Source organism: Mya arenaria, chromosome 15, assembly GCF_026914265.1.
Source record: "Mya arenaria isolate MELC-2E11 chromosome 15, ASM2691426v1".
NCBI classification, from domain to species: Eukaryota; Metazoa; Mollusca; class Bivalvia; order Myida; family Myidae; genus Mya; species Mya arenaria.
Genome location: NC_069136.1, coordinates 50,344,174 through 50,362,209, shown reverse-complemented (window position 1 = coordinate 50,362,209; position 18,036 = coordinate 50,344,174). Strand labels below are relative to the sequence as shown.

Below are 18,036 nucleotides of genomic sequence, written 5' to 3'. Positions count from 1 at the left end.
CCGATTGTTCAGAAAGTCGCTAAATAGTTAACGACGAAAATCGTTGTTAAATTTAGCGATAAACAGATAGCGATCGTTAGGATATTCGCTAATTTGTTTTTGATTGTTCAGAAGTTTTTAGCAATAGCGATCGTCAACATTTTCGTTAAACTAACAACAAATTTAAATCACCTCTTACCCTGATATCAAAAATTTAGCGACGGTTAACGACGACAAACAAAATGGCCGCAATAATTGGTGCTCAGAATGTAAACATCAGGAAAAAACGTGTTTATCGGCCAAATTTTGTATATAAAACTCTCACAGACAAGGAACTGCGTGCAAAGTACAGATTTGGTAAGGAAGGGTTGCAATTTATAACTGACCGGCTTGAAGAAAGGCTCCGTAGACCTACCGGTAAAGGTTGTGCCATGGATCCCGCAGAGCAGGTAAATATTTATACCATTTTTTTTTCATTTTGGGTAAAAATTTCAATTAATCAGAGGAATTATAATTGGACTTATGTGTATATATATACCTTTCAATCATTAATATTAACATGGACCTTTAATCAGTTAATAGACCCGTGATATTAATTGTTAATCGTAGAAAACATAAATGTATTATCAATGAAACAAAAACTTACGTAAAAACATACGTATGTTTTCTTACCCTCAGGTTTGCATTGCTCTACGTTATTATGCCACTGGGGCATTTTTCGATGTGGTAGGGGACACCATGGGGCGCGACAAGGCGACAGTTTGTCGCGTGGTAAAACATGTAACAGAAGGTCTTGTAGAGATGAAAGATCGCTTTATACGTTGGCCGACTAGAATGGACACCCGTCGCAACATTATGGCAGGGTTTGCGGATGTAGTTGGGATTCCAAATGTGATTGGTGCGAAATCATCCATATGTATTAAAAAATATAAAAATTATGAGTGTAACCAACATCACATTATCATACGTTCATATGTTGCATTAATTTTGGTTCAATTCATTCATTTTTTTTAAAGCTGTTGTTAAATTTATCATTAATCTTAAAAACAAATATTTGTAGATGGATTAAAGAATTTCCATTCCGTTTCATAGTGATCAATTTATATTAATTATGCTCATTTGTAATAAAATGTGTTTCGACAACAGATGCCATTGATGGATCACATGTTGAAATTACGAAGCCAGGCCCAACAGAAGAAAGGCCGTTCATTAACAGGAAGGGAAGGGCATCCATAAATGTAATGGCAGTTTGTGATAATAAAGGTACATAATATTGCAATACATTATTCAGGTGAATCCTGTTTTAATTGTTCACGTATGTGTTTATCATAAACTATCGTGTGTATTGCATATTAACTGAGTATTCCGCCGATTTTGAAAAGTAAAAGTCTGAATCTGAATTTTCGCCTATTGGAAAGGATTAATATCATTTAGTGATTTGGTCAGAAGGACACTGACCTCAAAATCATGTTTTGTGTATTAACATCAGTATTTGAATTTATATTTGAAGATGTTGGATGAGCTGGGTCTTATGTTTATCAAGGTGAAATCCTTTTTTAAAAGATAACAATGAACTTGGTTATTTGACCTTATGATCACATAATCAATCGTCTGTTGATAAAGGTCAGTGAATTTACCATATTTTCAGGAAGATTTACTTTCATAAATGCAGAATGGCCGGGCTCTGCGCATGACAGTTTTGTTTTTCGAGCGTCTTCGCTACAGGACTTTCTGGAGGAAAATATTCATACACTTGAAGATGGTGTTCTACTTGTTGACAGCGGGTAGGTCCACATTAAAACTTTTGGGCAACACACAATATACACAAACATTTGAAAGATAAAAAAAATTGAATCTAATTATTATTACAACAGTATATCACACTGTTATAATGTATATTTCAAACCTTTGAATTCAATATGTTTATCAAATGAGATCAATTAAAACATTATTAATACTCAGAATGAATAGTGTCATCTTTTTAACACAGTATTATTTTCAGAACTGATGATCTCCCCCTGTTTCTTATCTGCTATGGTCCAATCTGAAACAACAAATTATAACATTATTAACAGCCACAAGATTAAAGTATTTCTCTCTCTTGTCTTTTTTAAGATATGCTTGTTCGCGTTACATGTTGACGCCGTACAGAGTCTCTGATACACCGGTGAAAACCAGATTCAACAGAGCCCACTGCCGTTCGAGGGTTGTTATAGAAAGAACATTTGGTAGATGGAAGAGAAGATTCTCCGTCATGTGCAAGAAGGTCTGTTTGATAGATTAATTTAGGTTATGTAATTATGCTATATATCTTAAAAAAAGGATATAAAAAAAGGATATATATATAAGCTCGAAGCTTTGCCTATATATGTTAAGTTATTCAATTTGTTTTATATACTATACTCTAGGTAAGGAAGACACCCGCTCAAGCATGTAGAGAGATTGTCGCTTGCGCAGTATTGCATAACATTGCCATATTGTTTGGTGAACCTGACGTTGATGACGGCGATGTGGATGAACTTCCACTTATACCCTATGTTGGTGGTGAAAATGGATTTGCCATCCGTGACCATATTGCGCAGGCCTATTTTGGATAGGAACATTTCCTATTGGAAGGAAGCATGCAGCTGGTGCTATGTTGTTGTTTTGATGTAACAAAGTAAAGTTTATGTTACGTGTTCTATGCATTTCTGTTAACTGATCCACTTACCCTATTCGTCACAAACTAATGGAATTATGTCCATGTCATCCTTCCCCTTCAACTCTATCTGCAAAGCTTTAAACAGCTTCCTTTTCTCCCTAGACGTTGCGATCTTTTCCCTCAAAAGCTCCATCTCCAGCTCAACTTTTTTATTTTGTCCTTCGAACCATTCCAGTTGAGCTGTCTGCACCTTTTCCTGCAGAGATGTTCTGCAAGGATAACATGTTAATGAAAAAAAAACATTAATTAAAATTTAAAATTATTGTATCTAATAACTAAATAAAACAACATTTGCAGCGTTGCCCATCTATTGCTTATTCAGCTTGTATTTGAAACCAAGGTTATTGAAGGTAGTATCATCTTCATATCTAGACGAAAACATTTAATGCGATAAATACAATGTTATTATGTCTATTCACGTCTTGTTGCATAAATATACAACTACATATTTCATTCCAGAGTTCAAATAAGTTAGTATTCCATTTTAAAGTTAACAATTCCTTATATGTATAAAATTGCTTACTTCATTTTTTTCACTTGCTGATTACTCGAGGATTGCATTCTACTTTGGAATTCCTTGCCGGTGGACTGGCTTCCTCTGTCTAATTCTATCGTCTGATATGAGAAAGCAAATTAAGATATAGAATTAATACACATTGGATAGAATTATTGTTTTGTTTTACAAGTCATGATTTTGGCTTCGTATGTGTGTACCTTACTTTCAATGTAATAAAATATATATCTTGCAACTGAGTTTGACAGTAAGTTATAACCCTAAATAACACCCATTTAATTATATATTTTATTTCAGAATTTGTTTCCTCCTTCAGCCTCTAAATCCATTAACATTTTTAATACAGCCTAGAAAATAATTTTAATTTCTTACGTCCAAATCGAACACTGCACGTCTCTCTGCTTCTGACTGTAAATGTATAAAGCATACATCGAAGTGTACTATTTAAGAATAGGGTGTGATTACATGTTCACTCTTTAATGATCAATTGTTGATATATAATTCAATTTTAATTGCTAAAAATTAAGGTATTTAATTCATAAATGTATACATTATATCAACATGATAATTTACAATTGAATAAAATAAACATACATCTGATTCTGGTATGACTTGAATAACCACATCACCATTTGGCAGCTCATCGACCTTTAATTCTGAAAATATATGTTATGTTTATTTTTTAAAGTTACATCGATGATAGATGAAACAAAATTAAATTGAAAGGATAAAATAAAATCCATTGCATCTAATGTGCTGAATCGAAGCAGTTCAATACTAATAACCGTCTCAAAATTTGGATTTTATTTATACAATGGGTTATGGTGACCCCATGTCAGGGCCTCAAATATCAAGGGAAGGCACTGTCATGAAATATAGAATTGCTTGATTATAATTTTAAATAAATAAATTAATAGATCTAAACAAAATGATATAAATGCTTGCAAAAGATACATTTAACATGTATCACATTTATTTGTTTACAACTGTTTGTGATTTAATGATTATTTCATCGTGTTAAAAGTTTGTGACATTCGAATTTTAATAACATAAACCGGTTAAACCATTCTACAATCAAGTGGCACATGAATCATGACAGAAGTTGGCAAGCGCTGGAAGAAAAAATCGCTTTACTGGATAATATTTGAAGCTGCGACACGTAGCATGTACTTGCAAAGGTATGAACTTATGTCATGGACAATTGACTATGGTAAATTATCATGACATCTTTTCATTATTCAAGGATTTGTCATATTCACACTCCACATGGAAACAAAATGGAGGTAGGAATTCCATTTTCTATTTTTAGAACATGTCGAGTTCATTTGTGTATCTTTTTAGCAGACGGAAATATTTTAATAAGCATTTGATAGTGTAGAAATATATCTGTAAATAAACATGATACTTAATGAATTAAGTAGTACTTGATGATTAAATCTATAAATAAACAATGAATTAAGAAGTCTTATACCCTTCTCTGCTGCAATTGTGGTTTCTAGCCCACCAGGAATCCCACTGAAGCCTGGGTCTGCCTTATTGATGTTAATAAGGCGGAGCACCACCTCGGGCGGTTTTTCAGATGGTGGTCCACCCCCTGTTCCCTTCAAATGCTTTCTTTGTTGCATTTCTGTTGACTTTGCAACCCGGTTCAAGTTGTGAAATTTGTTTCTCACATCTTTTCCTGTTCTTATCCCAACTCCAGCAAGTGAAACAGCACTTCCAATACAATCCCACATCTTTTGTTTCGCATCTTGTGATACCTTTGCGTTATTTAATTTGTCCTTTACTTTTTCATATTCAGTTATGAGAATTTCCCTCTCATATGCACTAAAGTTGCAACCTCTTTTCTTATTTTTTTCTGACAATGACAAAGTGTTGTCTGCTTGGGCAGCCATTATGTTTTTTTCAATGCATTGTGGGTAATACTTTATGCATTTAAATGCATTGTGGGAAAAAGCAAATGCATTATGGGTCAACCCCATTATACATTTGTCGCTTAAAATTTAGCGATATCGCTAAACTTCCTAGAGATATCGTTAAATAGTTTAACGATTATTAGTTAGCGATAGCGATAACAATAGTCTGAACAATCGGAATTTTAACAATTTGTTAGCAAGCGATGCATAAAAAAGTAGCGATTGTTAATTTGACGATTCGCTAACTTTTAGCGACTTTCTGAACAATCGGGCCAATGTCTATTTAATTGATTTCATGCTTTAATTAAATGGTTTTTACCTGAGCCTTTGCGCTCATGTAGGCGAATGTTTCAGATTTTGAACAATTTGTTAAACGTGTTCAAGTGGAGCAGAGGGCATTCAAATTAAAATGTATAGATACATGTACGCTTTATATTTTCTGCAATGATGTTTAAATAACATTACAAACTAAAAGCAAGTAGAAAAAATAAGGTAGATCCTGAGGCACAACACATCAATACATGTGGTATGGTTATAATTAATCATTTTAAAGCATACCCTTGGTTTTGTTAAGAATTTTAATTGAAAATCATGTAAAATATTTGTATCAGGACTTTCTGGCTATACATCATTGACTTCGTTTAAAGTAAATATATATTTTAGTTTTGAAAAACTTATTCTGATCATTAAGTGAAATGTTAAAAAGATTATAACACATATGGCTTTTAATTTTGAGATATTATAACATACACAAGAACATCATTGAAACACAGGATATTGTAAAATAAACTCAAAGTATGAATATTAACGGGAGAAATATCCATTGGACTGGGATGTGGTGGTAAAAGCATTGTGAAAAATAGGACAACGAACAATACAATGGCACGCTGTTATTGCTTTCTAACGTGAGGTAATGCACACTGGCATGGGTTGCTTTTGGTTCAGCTGATGGTTACAAGGAAAGCTTTGCATTCATTGCATATGAAAGGTGCGTGTAGCCGAGCGAGAGTTTGGGGGTCTGATCCACGACATATGTACATAGCAATTTGTACAATCTGTTATATTTGTTTAACGGAAGGAGGGAGGGGGAGGGAAGGGGATGAAGGGGGGGGGGGTCCAAGTGTGGTGTGAGGATGGGTAGCAACAAGCAACCAGGTATGCTCGGTCAGAAATAAAAGGCAATAGTGCCTGGATCGGCCTGAAATGTTAAGGAGGAGAGGACTGTAGTATGTGAGGGTAAGAACCATCCGTCCGCTTTCTTCAGTCAGTAACAGCTCCGTGCTGGTGTTTATCAGTTGTGGGTTGCGCACTTTCCCTCCTTGGTTAACTTTACTAACAAGCAGTGGTAAATCAAATTTCAAAACAACAGAGCTGAAGGTATGAACCGCGGCTCAAGACAGTTGCAAAACATATCTCTTTTACAAATATAATAAAACTTTTTAGTACTTTTTGCTTACCAAGGGTGGGATCGGGAGAGGCAAACCGTGAAGCGTTAGACAAAGGTTTTCAAAATCATATTATCTCCATTTATACGTCTAATCAATAAGACTAGACATCAAGTAAAAAAATCAATATAATGAAAGTGTTTCAAAGTATCACTTTTTCCATTAGGAAACGAGCTTTTTCAATATTCAGCATTACTTTGGCTGCAGTTGGGGGAAGGGGAGATGCTTACAAGTTTTACTTTTTGGAAGGACTTACCACATAAAACATGGTTTTAACGAACAATCTAGGACAAGTGCATGTCGTTGATGACAAGTATTTGCCATGCTGGGAAGGGTTCGAGCTCGGATTTTTGCTATCCTTAAAAAGTATGTTTGCGATCGCTGTAGGCAGTCTATAAAACCACCGAGTACAAGAGCAATGACCTGTTTTATTGCAGCAACAAGTACAAAAGAAATATAAGTTACATGTTGAGTTATCCGGGTGATCCATTAGTGTTCTACTTCAATACTAAAATATCAAAATTAGAATCAGACTTGTACTATGCAAAGTTATCATTGAAAAAAGAATCAACTATATCTGATTTTGAAATGATGCATTCAGCAAAACTCTAGTAAAAATAAAACCGATGAGAAAATTGTCAATTTTAGGTTAAGGTGAGATTTCAAGCTTTTGTCATGCACTGACCCCTCAGTTGCGTCTTAATGTTCAAGCTGTCAGGGCTTCAAATTAAAAACACGCTCTTGCAATATAACGCCATTAACATCATTTGGTTGACTGTTATGCACTTAATGACAAATATCCGGCGTTTGGGTTAAATTTGGTCTTCCAATCTGACCCATGATGGTATAATAATGAACACGTGTTGAGTTCCATCCATAGACAAGCGATACAGTTTAATGTAATCCAAAGTGAATATAGGCATTGATAGTAAATGATCAGACAAACTTTCTTCTAATTAAACTGATAAAAGAAGTAGTGTTAGGTAATGCTATTAATCTACGAAATTTATTCATACATTTTCAAAAAACTACAGGAAAGGCATTTTGTTCAAGACAAATGACTAGACAATAAATTAAAATGTTAATGTTTGTTTTAACTTAGTTCACTGAACACTTGTTGCAGTGATGTGTCTTTGCAAAAACAATACTGAAAACAATACAACATGTTTGACAATTATTAAAAAAAACTAGTTTAGTAGTAGTAGTAGTAGTAGTAGTAGTAGTAGTAGTAGTAGTAGTAGTAGTAGTTGTAGTAGTAGTAGTAGTAGTAGTAGTAGTAGTAGTAGTAGTAGTAGTAGTAATATTGTAGTAGTGGTAAAGGTAGTAGTAGTAGTAATAGTTTTAATAGTAGTAGTTGTTGTAGTATTGTTGTAGTAGTAGTAGTTTCTGTTGTTTTTGTTTCGGTCGTTATTTTTTTCTTGTTGTTGGTTTACGATACTGAAGAGAAAACAAATAATCCACAAGCTCCATCAACAGACAAAACAATAGACGACAGCGGAGACATTGAACTATGCTCTAGATTTAATGTTTCCGAATAGACTATTTGGCTGTTGCAAAGTCAGCCTATTCGAATGAGACGGTTCAAATTTGGTCAATATGATGGGCCCTAGCGGCCTGTGGAAAATTTCAAGTTGCGAACTACGTTCAGAACTTGTGGGAAATACTTTCGCCGTACCAGAACTATAATCCAAGGAAGCACCACATCTATAATGGCGCTAGTGGAATGGTGGAAGCTGCTAGCCATTTTCGAGTAATTCCCTTGTTTAAATTTATGATACTGTGCGTGTGTGCTGGTTTTCTCTGCAATTTTATGACAATTGCTAGCATGGTTCTGTCCTATCGTATAATAAAAAACAACAACAATTACTATTGTGGACTACAGTTCGTTTAGAATAAGAAATAAGTTGAGGAATCCTACCACTCCTATAATCCATTTCAATAAGCGCGCAGGTGACCAACTGAATGTTCATATATTTACCAATATTGTTATTGCTTTGTTAGTATTTTTTGCCCACATTTTATATAATTATAGACTGATTTTTATGTATTGTCTAACATGTTCCTCTAACAATGCCATGTTTTAATGTGATGGCTACTTGGCTTGTCCCCATAGTATTCAGTGAAGTCAATACCACCTTTCATCAGAGGGATTTTCATGCTTAGACTTAATTTGATTTTAAAATATTTTGTAGACATACACTAATTTATCCGAAACATAAACACCCTTTTGTTCATAACATTGGCTAGAAGTAATTAGCTTTCAGAACATGTAATGAAAAGTATGTTTTTACGAGACAGTATATGCAATAATATTTTGTTATGGTTTTAGGCTCATGTGCCGTGTTAGCAGTCGGCTTCCTGCCAGTTAATTGGTCAGTCCCGGGAACATGCCAGCTAGTTACAACAGTCATTTGCGGACTTAACGCCATATTTCTTTTGATCATGTCACAAACTTCGAGCATTTGGGTGTGCTACGTTCTCTACGATTTATTTCGATCCACCTACAAAATTGTTCTGGTCAAAGCAGCGTATGTATATCTTCATTTATTAATTGTTGAGTAATATATATATATATACCATTGATATGTCATCATATTTCTGGCTTCGTCTGTAAACAATTTGTGTAAAGTATTTATACTCGAAATTAAGAACATATATGTTTACAAACAATCAATATACAAGTGTGTCATTATGTAGTCAACTCATATACAACTGGTTAAGACTTTGGATTGGTTAGAGTTAGCCAAACTATTTTTGAATGGTCAATATTTGTTCAAAAATTGTGCATGGACAATCAAATTGCTTGTATGTACACACTAGCCAAGATTATAATATGTGGATGATTTATCAAGCCTTACACAATTGGTTTCAAGTAAACACGTCTGACTATTTGTAGCATATGGGAATTTGACGAGAGATAGCATGAGCATACAATGCTCTACTTAATTCTCACTACATGTTATTGTTAATTATATTTATTTTCATCCTATATACCAGAGCTCAGATAGCAAGTGCTCTTACCCGCAAACGTGATGGGTTCGTGTTTGGATGTAACACTTCGTTGCCTTGCTGGTAGAATCTGTACTGACCGCCATCGTGGTGGATAACGCCGGATTAGACGTCAAAGTCCGGACACAGGTACGGACAGACAAAACGTCGCGCACCATGCTGAGACAAGTAAACATAACGTCAAAATCGACTGACTTTCTCTATTCAAGTGTTGATACATCATCACAATACTTTAATAGCCACACAATTGAACGTTGAACGGAAATGCCCAACATCGTGCGGGACGTCATAGACTCGATATGTTAAGACGTGGCTGAACTTTTCTACCCTGAACTATGAGAATTAGCCAATTCGTATTAGGTACTGTTCGAGAACATAACTTTAAATGTAAGATCTTATAACATGAAGGTGTTTAAAACGTGTTACAATAATCTGCTACTGAACCGACAAATATTATGACAAACCATTTACATGGGTTTTAAATCCTTGATGCATTTTAAAGGGACCTATCGAAGCTAGTTTTCGGGCCCGGGTCTCTCTCTTGTTTGCTGTCTCTCACAAAACACATCCTCTCTCTATGTTCTCTTCCCATTTTCTCCTCCCCGCGACCCCAATCACCTTGCTCTCCCCCAACCTCATTGTCGCGCTTTCCTTTCGCACACGCTTCATACCTCTCAGTGTCTTTATCGCCTTGGATCCTATTCTTACCCTTACCCTCACCCCTCTATCCCTTCCTTTCGTCTGTGTCCCCTTCTCTCCTCTCAATATCTTACTTTGTTTATATCCGCTTTCTTTATATGGGAATCAGGTGCCCAAATCTTCCTTTCTGACCTTCTTTCATTCGCACCTTTCCTCTCCCCCCCTCTCGTCCCCTCTCGTCCTCTCTCTCTCTCTCTCTCTCTCTCTCTCTCTCTCTCTCTCACTGAAGTCCCATTTAATTGGCCTAAGAAGCTTCGGATTCCTAGTTGCGCTCGTGTACACGTGCACAAGAAAATCCTCACCAGCACCCGAGCAACTGGAAATGGTGCCTGTTAAAACAGACGATGAATGTAAGGGCGGCTCGACAATTTGACACTAACTTGTGTAAAAATCTTTCCTGCGCCCATGCAACTGGAAATTGGTTGATAAATGCGGTGTGGCGTAGCAAGAAAAATATATATAATTAAGTTAGACATGTGCAATAAGACATATTATACTAACTAGATGATGGTTAGGAATGTAATGTATACAATCTATGTATATAACTTTTATACAATAAAATGGGTTCGAAAAAAAGCATTGATGTGTTCTTAATTTTCATAATGCCATTTGTAAATTGTACCAAAGAAACTTCATTCACCACTTGTGTGTTTTATGGGGTATAAATATTAATCGGTCGGTCGGACAGTCGATCGGTCGTTTGGCTGGGGCATGTTTCAATAACGACCGTAGTCGCAAAGGGAAATTATATTAATGCCATAATTTCGTTTTATTGCCACATATTGGTGTGAATATAGCTTTTAACATTTTTTAAATTAAAAAACAAAGTCAATGAAGTGAAAGAAATCAACTTGGTGCCATCTGTGACGTATCTACAGATTTAAGATGTTGTAAGTGACGACTAAGATCTTTTAATGTAAAAGGGTGCCATGCAATGATGAACAGAATGTCAAACAATTCAGTACAAACTATCATTACAAGAACACAATGCATATCTGACATTAAGTGTGGTTCCTTCTAAAGACAACATGCATTTGAAAACAAAGCTAACACATATGAATTGCAGATATAGTTGACAGCATAGAAGTGCACATCCATCTTCTTTATTCGTATAAGCATATGTGAAATGTTATTGGCTACAGCATAAATTCACTACTATAACAGATGTGACATTTATGTACAGCCTAGTAGCATGAATATTATAGCCATTTAGACACCAACACATTGAAATTCATTGGCTTTAAAGTTAATCCGTATTTGCTGTCTACTTTAGGCATTTCCCCATTAATTACGGAAAATTTACAAGTCTGAAAAAGCACTGTAAAGAACAGAAAGAGTTCCATTTTGGCCAGGATTTCACCAGGACAGCGCCGCTTGCCCACTCGGAACTCAAATGTGATTGGTTTCAGTGATCATCATTTTATACCCGACTGAAGCTTTATGATCGAAGCTTGGCCTGGCATATCGCACAACACTGGAATGGCATGATACCCACAGGGGCCAATCCGAAACAAGCCGAAAAGTATCGATTGACCGATTGGTATTCAATTAGGATGAAGAAGGATACCAGTACTTGTGTACAGCCAGGACTGGTAATACACTAAAAGGTTAAAGTTATAGGGATAAATAACTGACCATTTCTGACAAAACGAGAACACATTTACCGTTTGAAAATGCTCTAGAAAATTAAATCATTTAAGAGTCACGCGGTATAGATTTTCGGTAAGAAATATTTTGTTGATTGGTTTCTTTAAGACAAACCTATAAGCTCCTGTAGCGTGGTCATGATGTCTTCGTCAGTTAATCCGGTAGCCTTCTTGTCAACTTCCGGTGTCTATTCGGTCGCCATTATAAGAGCGTCTGTGATGTCCCTGACGCGCGCGGGATCGTAAGTGGCCAGATGCTCCCGCTGCTTCTTCAGGCAGAGGCCGTCCATTGTCTCAAGGATGCGGAGGAACTGCCGGAAGGAACGCTTCGTGAAATGTCGGCTCCCATGGCATAAGGTCCACTGGGTTGCCTGCTCGGGTAAAAGGGTTCGATTTAATTGTTAACTGATTTGTTTTGTATACATTCTGATATGTTTTAAATATATACTACACTTGCTGTATTTTGCGCAGGTAAACTTGCAAAATACAAATGATCTCTTATATATTATATATAATATGATAAAACAAATTACTATATGTTTAAAGGCTGCTAAAGTGGCCACTGACGCTCGTATAAGATTACTTCAATTACAGCAAGGCTAACAGTAGCATATGAGAAAAGTAAACCAAAACAAAAATAATTATATTTGCCCTAACTGCTCCGACAAATGCCATAAACTCGTCGTTGTTTTGGACAAGTTGCTGGAAATCCGGATCGTCCCTGCGGTACCGCTCCCCGAAACAGAGGGCACAAATAATATTTCCTACGGAAAGATATATCTCATTGTGCGGATCAACCGGCTCTCTATCGGATTTCTGCAGGTTTAAGGCAAGAAGGCGCGCCTCCGCGACGATCGCCTCCTCGATAGGGTTGTACTTCCGGTTGGCACACAGCGCTAGAGCGTTCTGTGCGATCTTCCGTTGGAGCTTCCACTTAGCTCCGTAGTCACTGAACCCCATGCTTTTGCCGTTGGCGATATATCTGAACGAGTAGAAGTCGGGCCGTCCGGCGAAGTCCTCGGCCTGTTTGACCAATGCTTGCTTAACTGCTCTCAATCCGTTTAGGACGACGGTAGGATACGATCCCATTGTAATTTGAAAGACGTCGCTGTACTTTTGTCGAAATGACGTTAACGTCAGGTGCGGTTTATGTCCCAACTGTTACAAATTGCCCAGAATTGGCACGCCGGTCGGACAAAGGGCATTGCATGAAGAATTCTTTGATCTTCCTTTAACAGCACATACTGCCATAATGAACCGATACACCGCCGTTGTGTACATTCTGAATCTTTTAAGCACCTCAACACCGAGAGCCTGCCTTGACTGGCATAACTCGCTTATATTGTGCGATTTTATATAGTTAAAGCTTATGTAAGCTCAAATTTCGATGAAAAATGATACCATGTTATAAAAACATAAAAATGACTGTACTTCGTCTGTGACCTTTGAGTGACCAGTGTCTGGACGCTTCAATGACGGATAAATTGAATCACCTTTTTAAGCAGTGGATGGTCACAGTGTCAATTAACAATGTCAGTATGTATACAATACGTGTTTATTTACATGTACATTTAAAGGCCGGCAGTCCAAAATACACAGGTTCCATACATATGTATATAAAAGTGTTGATCACTGAAAATTGCAACACCAACAAATGTATCCATGTGATGTTCATGCTTTGCCGGACAACACACACACACACACACACACACACACACACACACACACACACACACACACACACACACACACACACACACACACATATATATATATATATATATATATACTGTCTAAACATATCATTGAATGTAATGATTTAGCGTATAGCCGAGGAATAACACAAGTCTTTCAAATCAGAAAATGCCGTTGAAGGACATATACTCTCCTATAGATTGTTCGAGTTTGAATAAGTTCATTGCTGGACACATTTCATGTCCACCCAACGAATGAAATTTGAATTTATTTTGAAATCAATGCCAATTTAAGTTTACATAGAGTTTAGGTTAAAGACCTTCATTAGTTAAAGGTAAGTCATCTATAATTTAGATGGAAAGATCTGGAAGTGTATTTTAGGTACTGTACACCAGATTGGCACCAAACATTGTTTTTTTTCTGTAATGAATCTCAGGACAATTTCTTATAGAATGTGTTACGCTTTGATATCATAATTGTAAAAGAAGTACCAAAATGTAAAAAAAACATGTCTCGGGGACCGGGTTCGAACCCGTGTCGCCAAAATTGCAGTCCAACGTCGTATCCACTGAGCTACGACGGCTTATTTAGTTGGGTGACATTATTAAGCTATACACCTACCTCGATAATATCACTTAATAACACCGACTAGCCAATCACGCATAAGGAATAAATTCTAACTGTTAGATCCAGTATTATTTTTTAATGGAAAAATACGAAATCACAGCTAAACTTAAATAAATTGTAAACTATATACTTCAGTTAGAAAGTTGCAATGCATTGTAAACATCGATGCCAAGATTATGTCAGTTTTCGACAATTTTCTTTTTTTACCCCGCTATTTTATCACACGGAGTACAGCCCCTTTTAAATCGATATTATTTTCATGTTTAATTTATATTTTTTTATTATTATTTTTATTTTTTATTAACTATTATATTATTTTGCATGAGTTTTATTTCTGAATAACACCATAATGGCGCTACTATTGTAATAGTATATACTATTAAAGGGAGGTAATAAAACAACTATGTACATACGTTTTTTTTTTCTTAAATAAAACAATGTCTCTTTAAAAAAGTTCTTTGTGGAAACATTAAAATATTTAATCTTGATATTATGTTACTTTTAAATGGAACCTTACCAGGAGTGCTTTGTTGAACTTATGATGGATATGTTAGGGTTAGCAGACGGGGATTAAAGGGACTTTCTCCGTTGTATTTGGCCAGCCTTTGAATAAATATTCAATACAATGCGACATAAACAACAGTAAGGGGTTATTTTGGATATTTGAATATGGCATAAATAATGTCTATTAACAAAATTCAATTGAAACATGTGGTAGAACATTACCTACATCATCCTCAATGCGTTAAAGTAATTGAAATTGAATGTGTTAAGTCTAAATTTACTTCAAACTTCTGGTCAAATGAACATATTTATATGCGTGAAATGAAGTGACAAAATGACCCAACTAAAACAAATATGCTGAGATGCGTTCGCATAACACTGAACTCCAGACGTTGTGACTGAACGTTCTCATTATCACAACAAACAGACATACCTTTCAATTACTCCGTCCGGACATTAGGACTTTCACAAAACGTTGGACAGATGAACACATTATTTAAGGAAATTGAGACCTGGTCAATTGCTTATTTAAGATTTTTTTTACATCACAACAATGTTTAGCATCTGGTCACGCCATATATCAAAACATGCCTTCAAGGAAGAAAACACCAACATATTATGTTATTTTCTTAAAGGAATTGCCGATAAAAACACTGGGAAATGTCAATAAAACAAAACAAACATATGCCGATAAGTGCACACCTTTTGCACAGGGCACACACCTTAAGCTTGGAGTACACAACTAAAGCACAGGGCGGGCACCTTCAGCAACGAGCGCACACCTTAAGCACATGGCGGGCATCCTAAGCTTCGAGCGCACATCTTTACCGTAAGCTTCGAATGAACACCTTTAGCACAGGGCGCACACCTTAAGCTTCGAGTGCACACCTTAAGCACAGGGCGAACACCTTTAGAACAGGGAGCAGGCCTTTAGCACAGGACGCACACCTTAAGCTTCGAGTGCACACCTTTAACATAAGGCGCGCACGTTTACTAAGCTTCGAGCGTACACATTAAGCACAGGGCGCGCAACTTAAGTAAGCTTCGAATACACACTTTAAGCTCAGGGAGGGCACCTTAATCTTCCAGTGCACACATTTATCACAGGGCGCGCACGTTTAGCTTCGAGCGCACACCTTTAGCACCGGGCGCGCTCCTAAAGCTTCGAGTGGACACTTTTAGCATAGAGCGCGCCCGTTTTGCTTAGAGCGCAAACCTTTAGAACAGGGCGCGCACCTTAAGCTTCGAGTGCACACCTTTAGGACAGGGAGGGCATCTTCAACTTCGAGTGCACACCATTAACAACAGTGCACGAACATTTAACTTCGAGCGAGCACCTTTACCACAGAGCGCGCCCCGTAAGCTTCGAATGACACCTTTAACACAGCGCACACATATTTAGAACAGGGAGAAAGCCTTTAGCACATGGCGCGCAACTTATGCTTCGAGCGCACACTTTAAGCATCGGGCGCGCACCCTAAGCTTCCAGTGCATATCTTAAGCACAGAGCTGGCACAATTAGCTTCGATTGCACCATAGAAAGACGCAAACCTTAGTTTAACGGAAACAAGGACTGTGTTGGAGGTGAACACACAGCAGCTTTGACAAAATTAAACAAATAAACAATGTGTTAAATAATATCATGAGAATGCGTTTTGAAATTCATTAAATTACATATAAATAAACTTATGTTGATCAAAGCAAGTATTCAGGCGTCAGAAAATAATGCTGCTGCAGCTGACAATGACAACCGACCAGAGATGTATTTCTTATCACGACCTTTAACATTATGAAGTATAATACAACGAAAATTCGCAAAATTCGTACTTAAATTGACCAAATATGACATTAAGTACCATTTGAAGGATAAATGGGAGCCCAGGCCGACGAAACACGGTCAAGGCAAATTAATGAAACGGCAATATTTTTGATTGATCGTATTTCACATTGTTGCTTATAAAACAGCCTATGTAGGCCAGTATACCAGTGTCAGGACAATGACAGTTTTTCCTTGTGTCACATATTTATAAGTGTCTTTGTACGGTGTTCTGTTAGGGCCGTCGTGTTTTCGCCCTTACGCAAATGAGCGAGTACGCGAAGGGACGACTGCTCTTTTTCGCCTCCGTCCCTTCGCTCCTTTGCCTTCGTACTTTGGTGTCTTCGGAGTCTTTCCATCACTTGTTCGCCTTCTTCACTTCGCTCCTTCGCCTTCGGACTTTCGTGTCTTCGGCGTCTTTCCATCGCTTGTTCGCCTTCGTCCCTTTCCTCCTGCGCCTTAGTACTTATGTGTCTTCGCCACCTTCCAATCGCTTGTTCGACTTCGTCAACATTTCCTTTTCGCACTGCTTTATGACCTGCACCGAATGTAAACATCCGGTACATTTCCAAGTATAACTCAGTACTTAAACCAGAAAGGTGTCATTTATGGTAAAACTATTTTCACACTTCTTGCCCCGATCCCTCCGTTTAAATCCCTTTAAAGGTTTTCTTTATTAAATATTTGCCTACCAGGCCCCAATATAACGAAAATACTCAAGTTAAGTCTCAATCTCAATCTCAACTCAGTTGACCACATAAAAGCATAGTATTATTCAAAATCTAGTATGTTTTTATTCTCTTAGAAAATGTATTTTCTCGAAGAGTATGTTATTAAAAGATTTTGACAATATCTCAAAGAAAACTAATTCTAGAGCAAAATATATACTTGAGTGATTGTTAAAAGGCAATGAATTGTACTCAAGTACATTTTTGGCTGTAGAATATTTTTCCTTTGGAGTCTAGATCAAAGATTATAATCAACATATTCAATGACAGGATGCGGTTTTAAAATGTGTAAAATCATATTTTTTTCAATAAATGTTGTTGTTTTATGTTAAAATGAGTTGAGATTGAGTTTGAGATTTGACTTAAGTATTTTCGTGATATTGGGGCCAGGTATTCGTAGGTCGTTTTTATTTTCGTAAAAAAAGACGTCATTGTGCATGTGCTTCACTTTCACGGACAATTGTGCCATCATCACCCTCAAGTGCCGTGATAATCTTACGGATGGAAACGATAATCCTTTTGCAGGGACAACCTTCTATAGTAATATGTTACTATATATAGTACATGCGTAATATTTTATTGGTGACACCTTTGGAAATAATGTTGAATTACATTTTAGAAGAACATTGCTTCCCTACGTCGTGGACATTTAAAAAAGGTGATTATACAGACTCAAATATTTATCGAAGTAATACATCAACTTTTTGGTTTGCTAAGTAATTAATGTGTTGCAAACAACCTGAAACGATGGGCAAAG

The 18,036-nt window shown here is 36.6% G+C and overlaps 2 protein-coding genes and 1 pseudogene across 2 annotated transcripts; 1 reads left to right on the top strand and 2 right to left on the bottom strand.

The window, feature by feature from the left end:
- Window positions 1-813: 813 nt before the first annotated feature.
- LOC128219460 (putative nuclease HARBI1) lies at window positions 814-2,576 on the top strand. Its single transcript, XM_052927271.1, has 5 exons — window positions 814-877; window positions 1,126-1,242; window positions 1,652-1,763; window positions 2,095-2,245; window positions 2,388-2,576. The coding sequence occupies exons 1-5, from the start codon at window positions 814-816 to the stop codon at window positions 2,574-2,576; spliced, it is 633 nt and encodes a 210-aa protein (XP_052783231.1).
- On the bottom strand, window positions 1,916-5,093 carry LOC128219970 (uncharacterized). The gene is made up of 6 exons (XM_052928184.1): window positions 4,666-5,093; window positions 3,789-3,850; window positions 3,567-3,602; window positions 3,204-3,295; window positions 2,690-2,889; window positions 1,916-2,023 (listed from the first exon to the last, which is right to left on the bottom strand). The coding sequence occupies exons 1-5, from the start codon at window positions 5,087-5,089 to the stop codon at window positions 2,691-2,693; spliced, it is 813 nt and encodes a 270-aa protein (XP_052784144.1). The 5' UTR covers window positions 5,090-5,093; the 3' UTR covers window positions 1,916-2,023; window position 2,690.
- A 5,308-nt stretch (window positions 5,094-10,401) lies between these two features.
- Window positions 10,402-13,190, bottom strand: LOC128219459 (cytochrome P450 1A5-like; annotated as a pseudogene).
- Window positions 13,191-18,036: the final 4,846 nt, after the last annotated feature.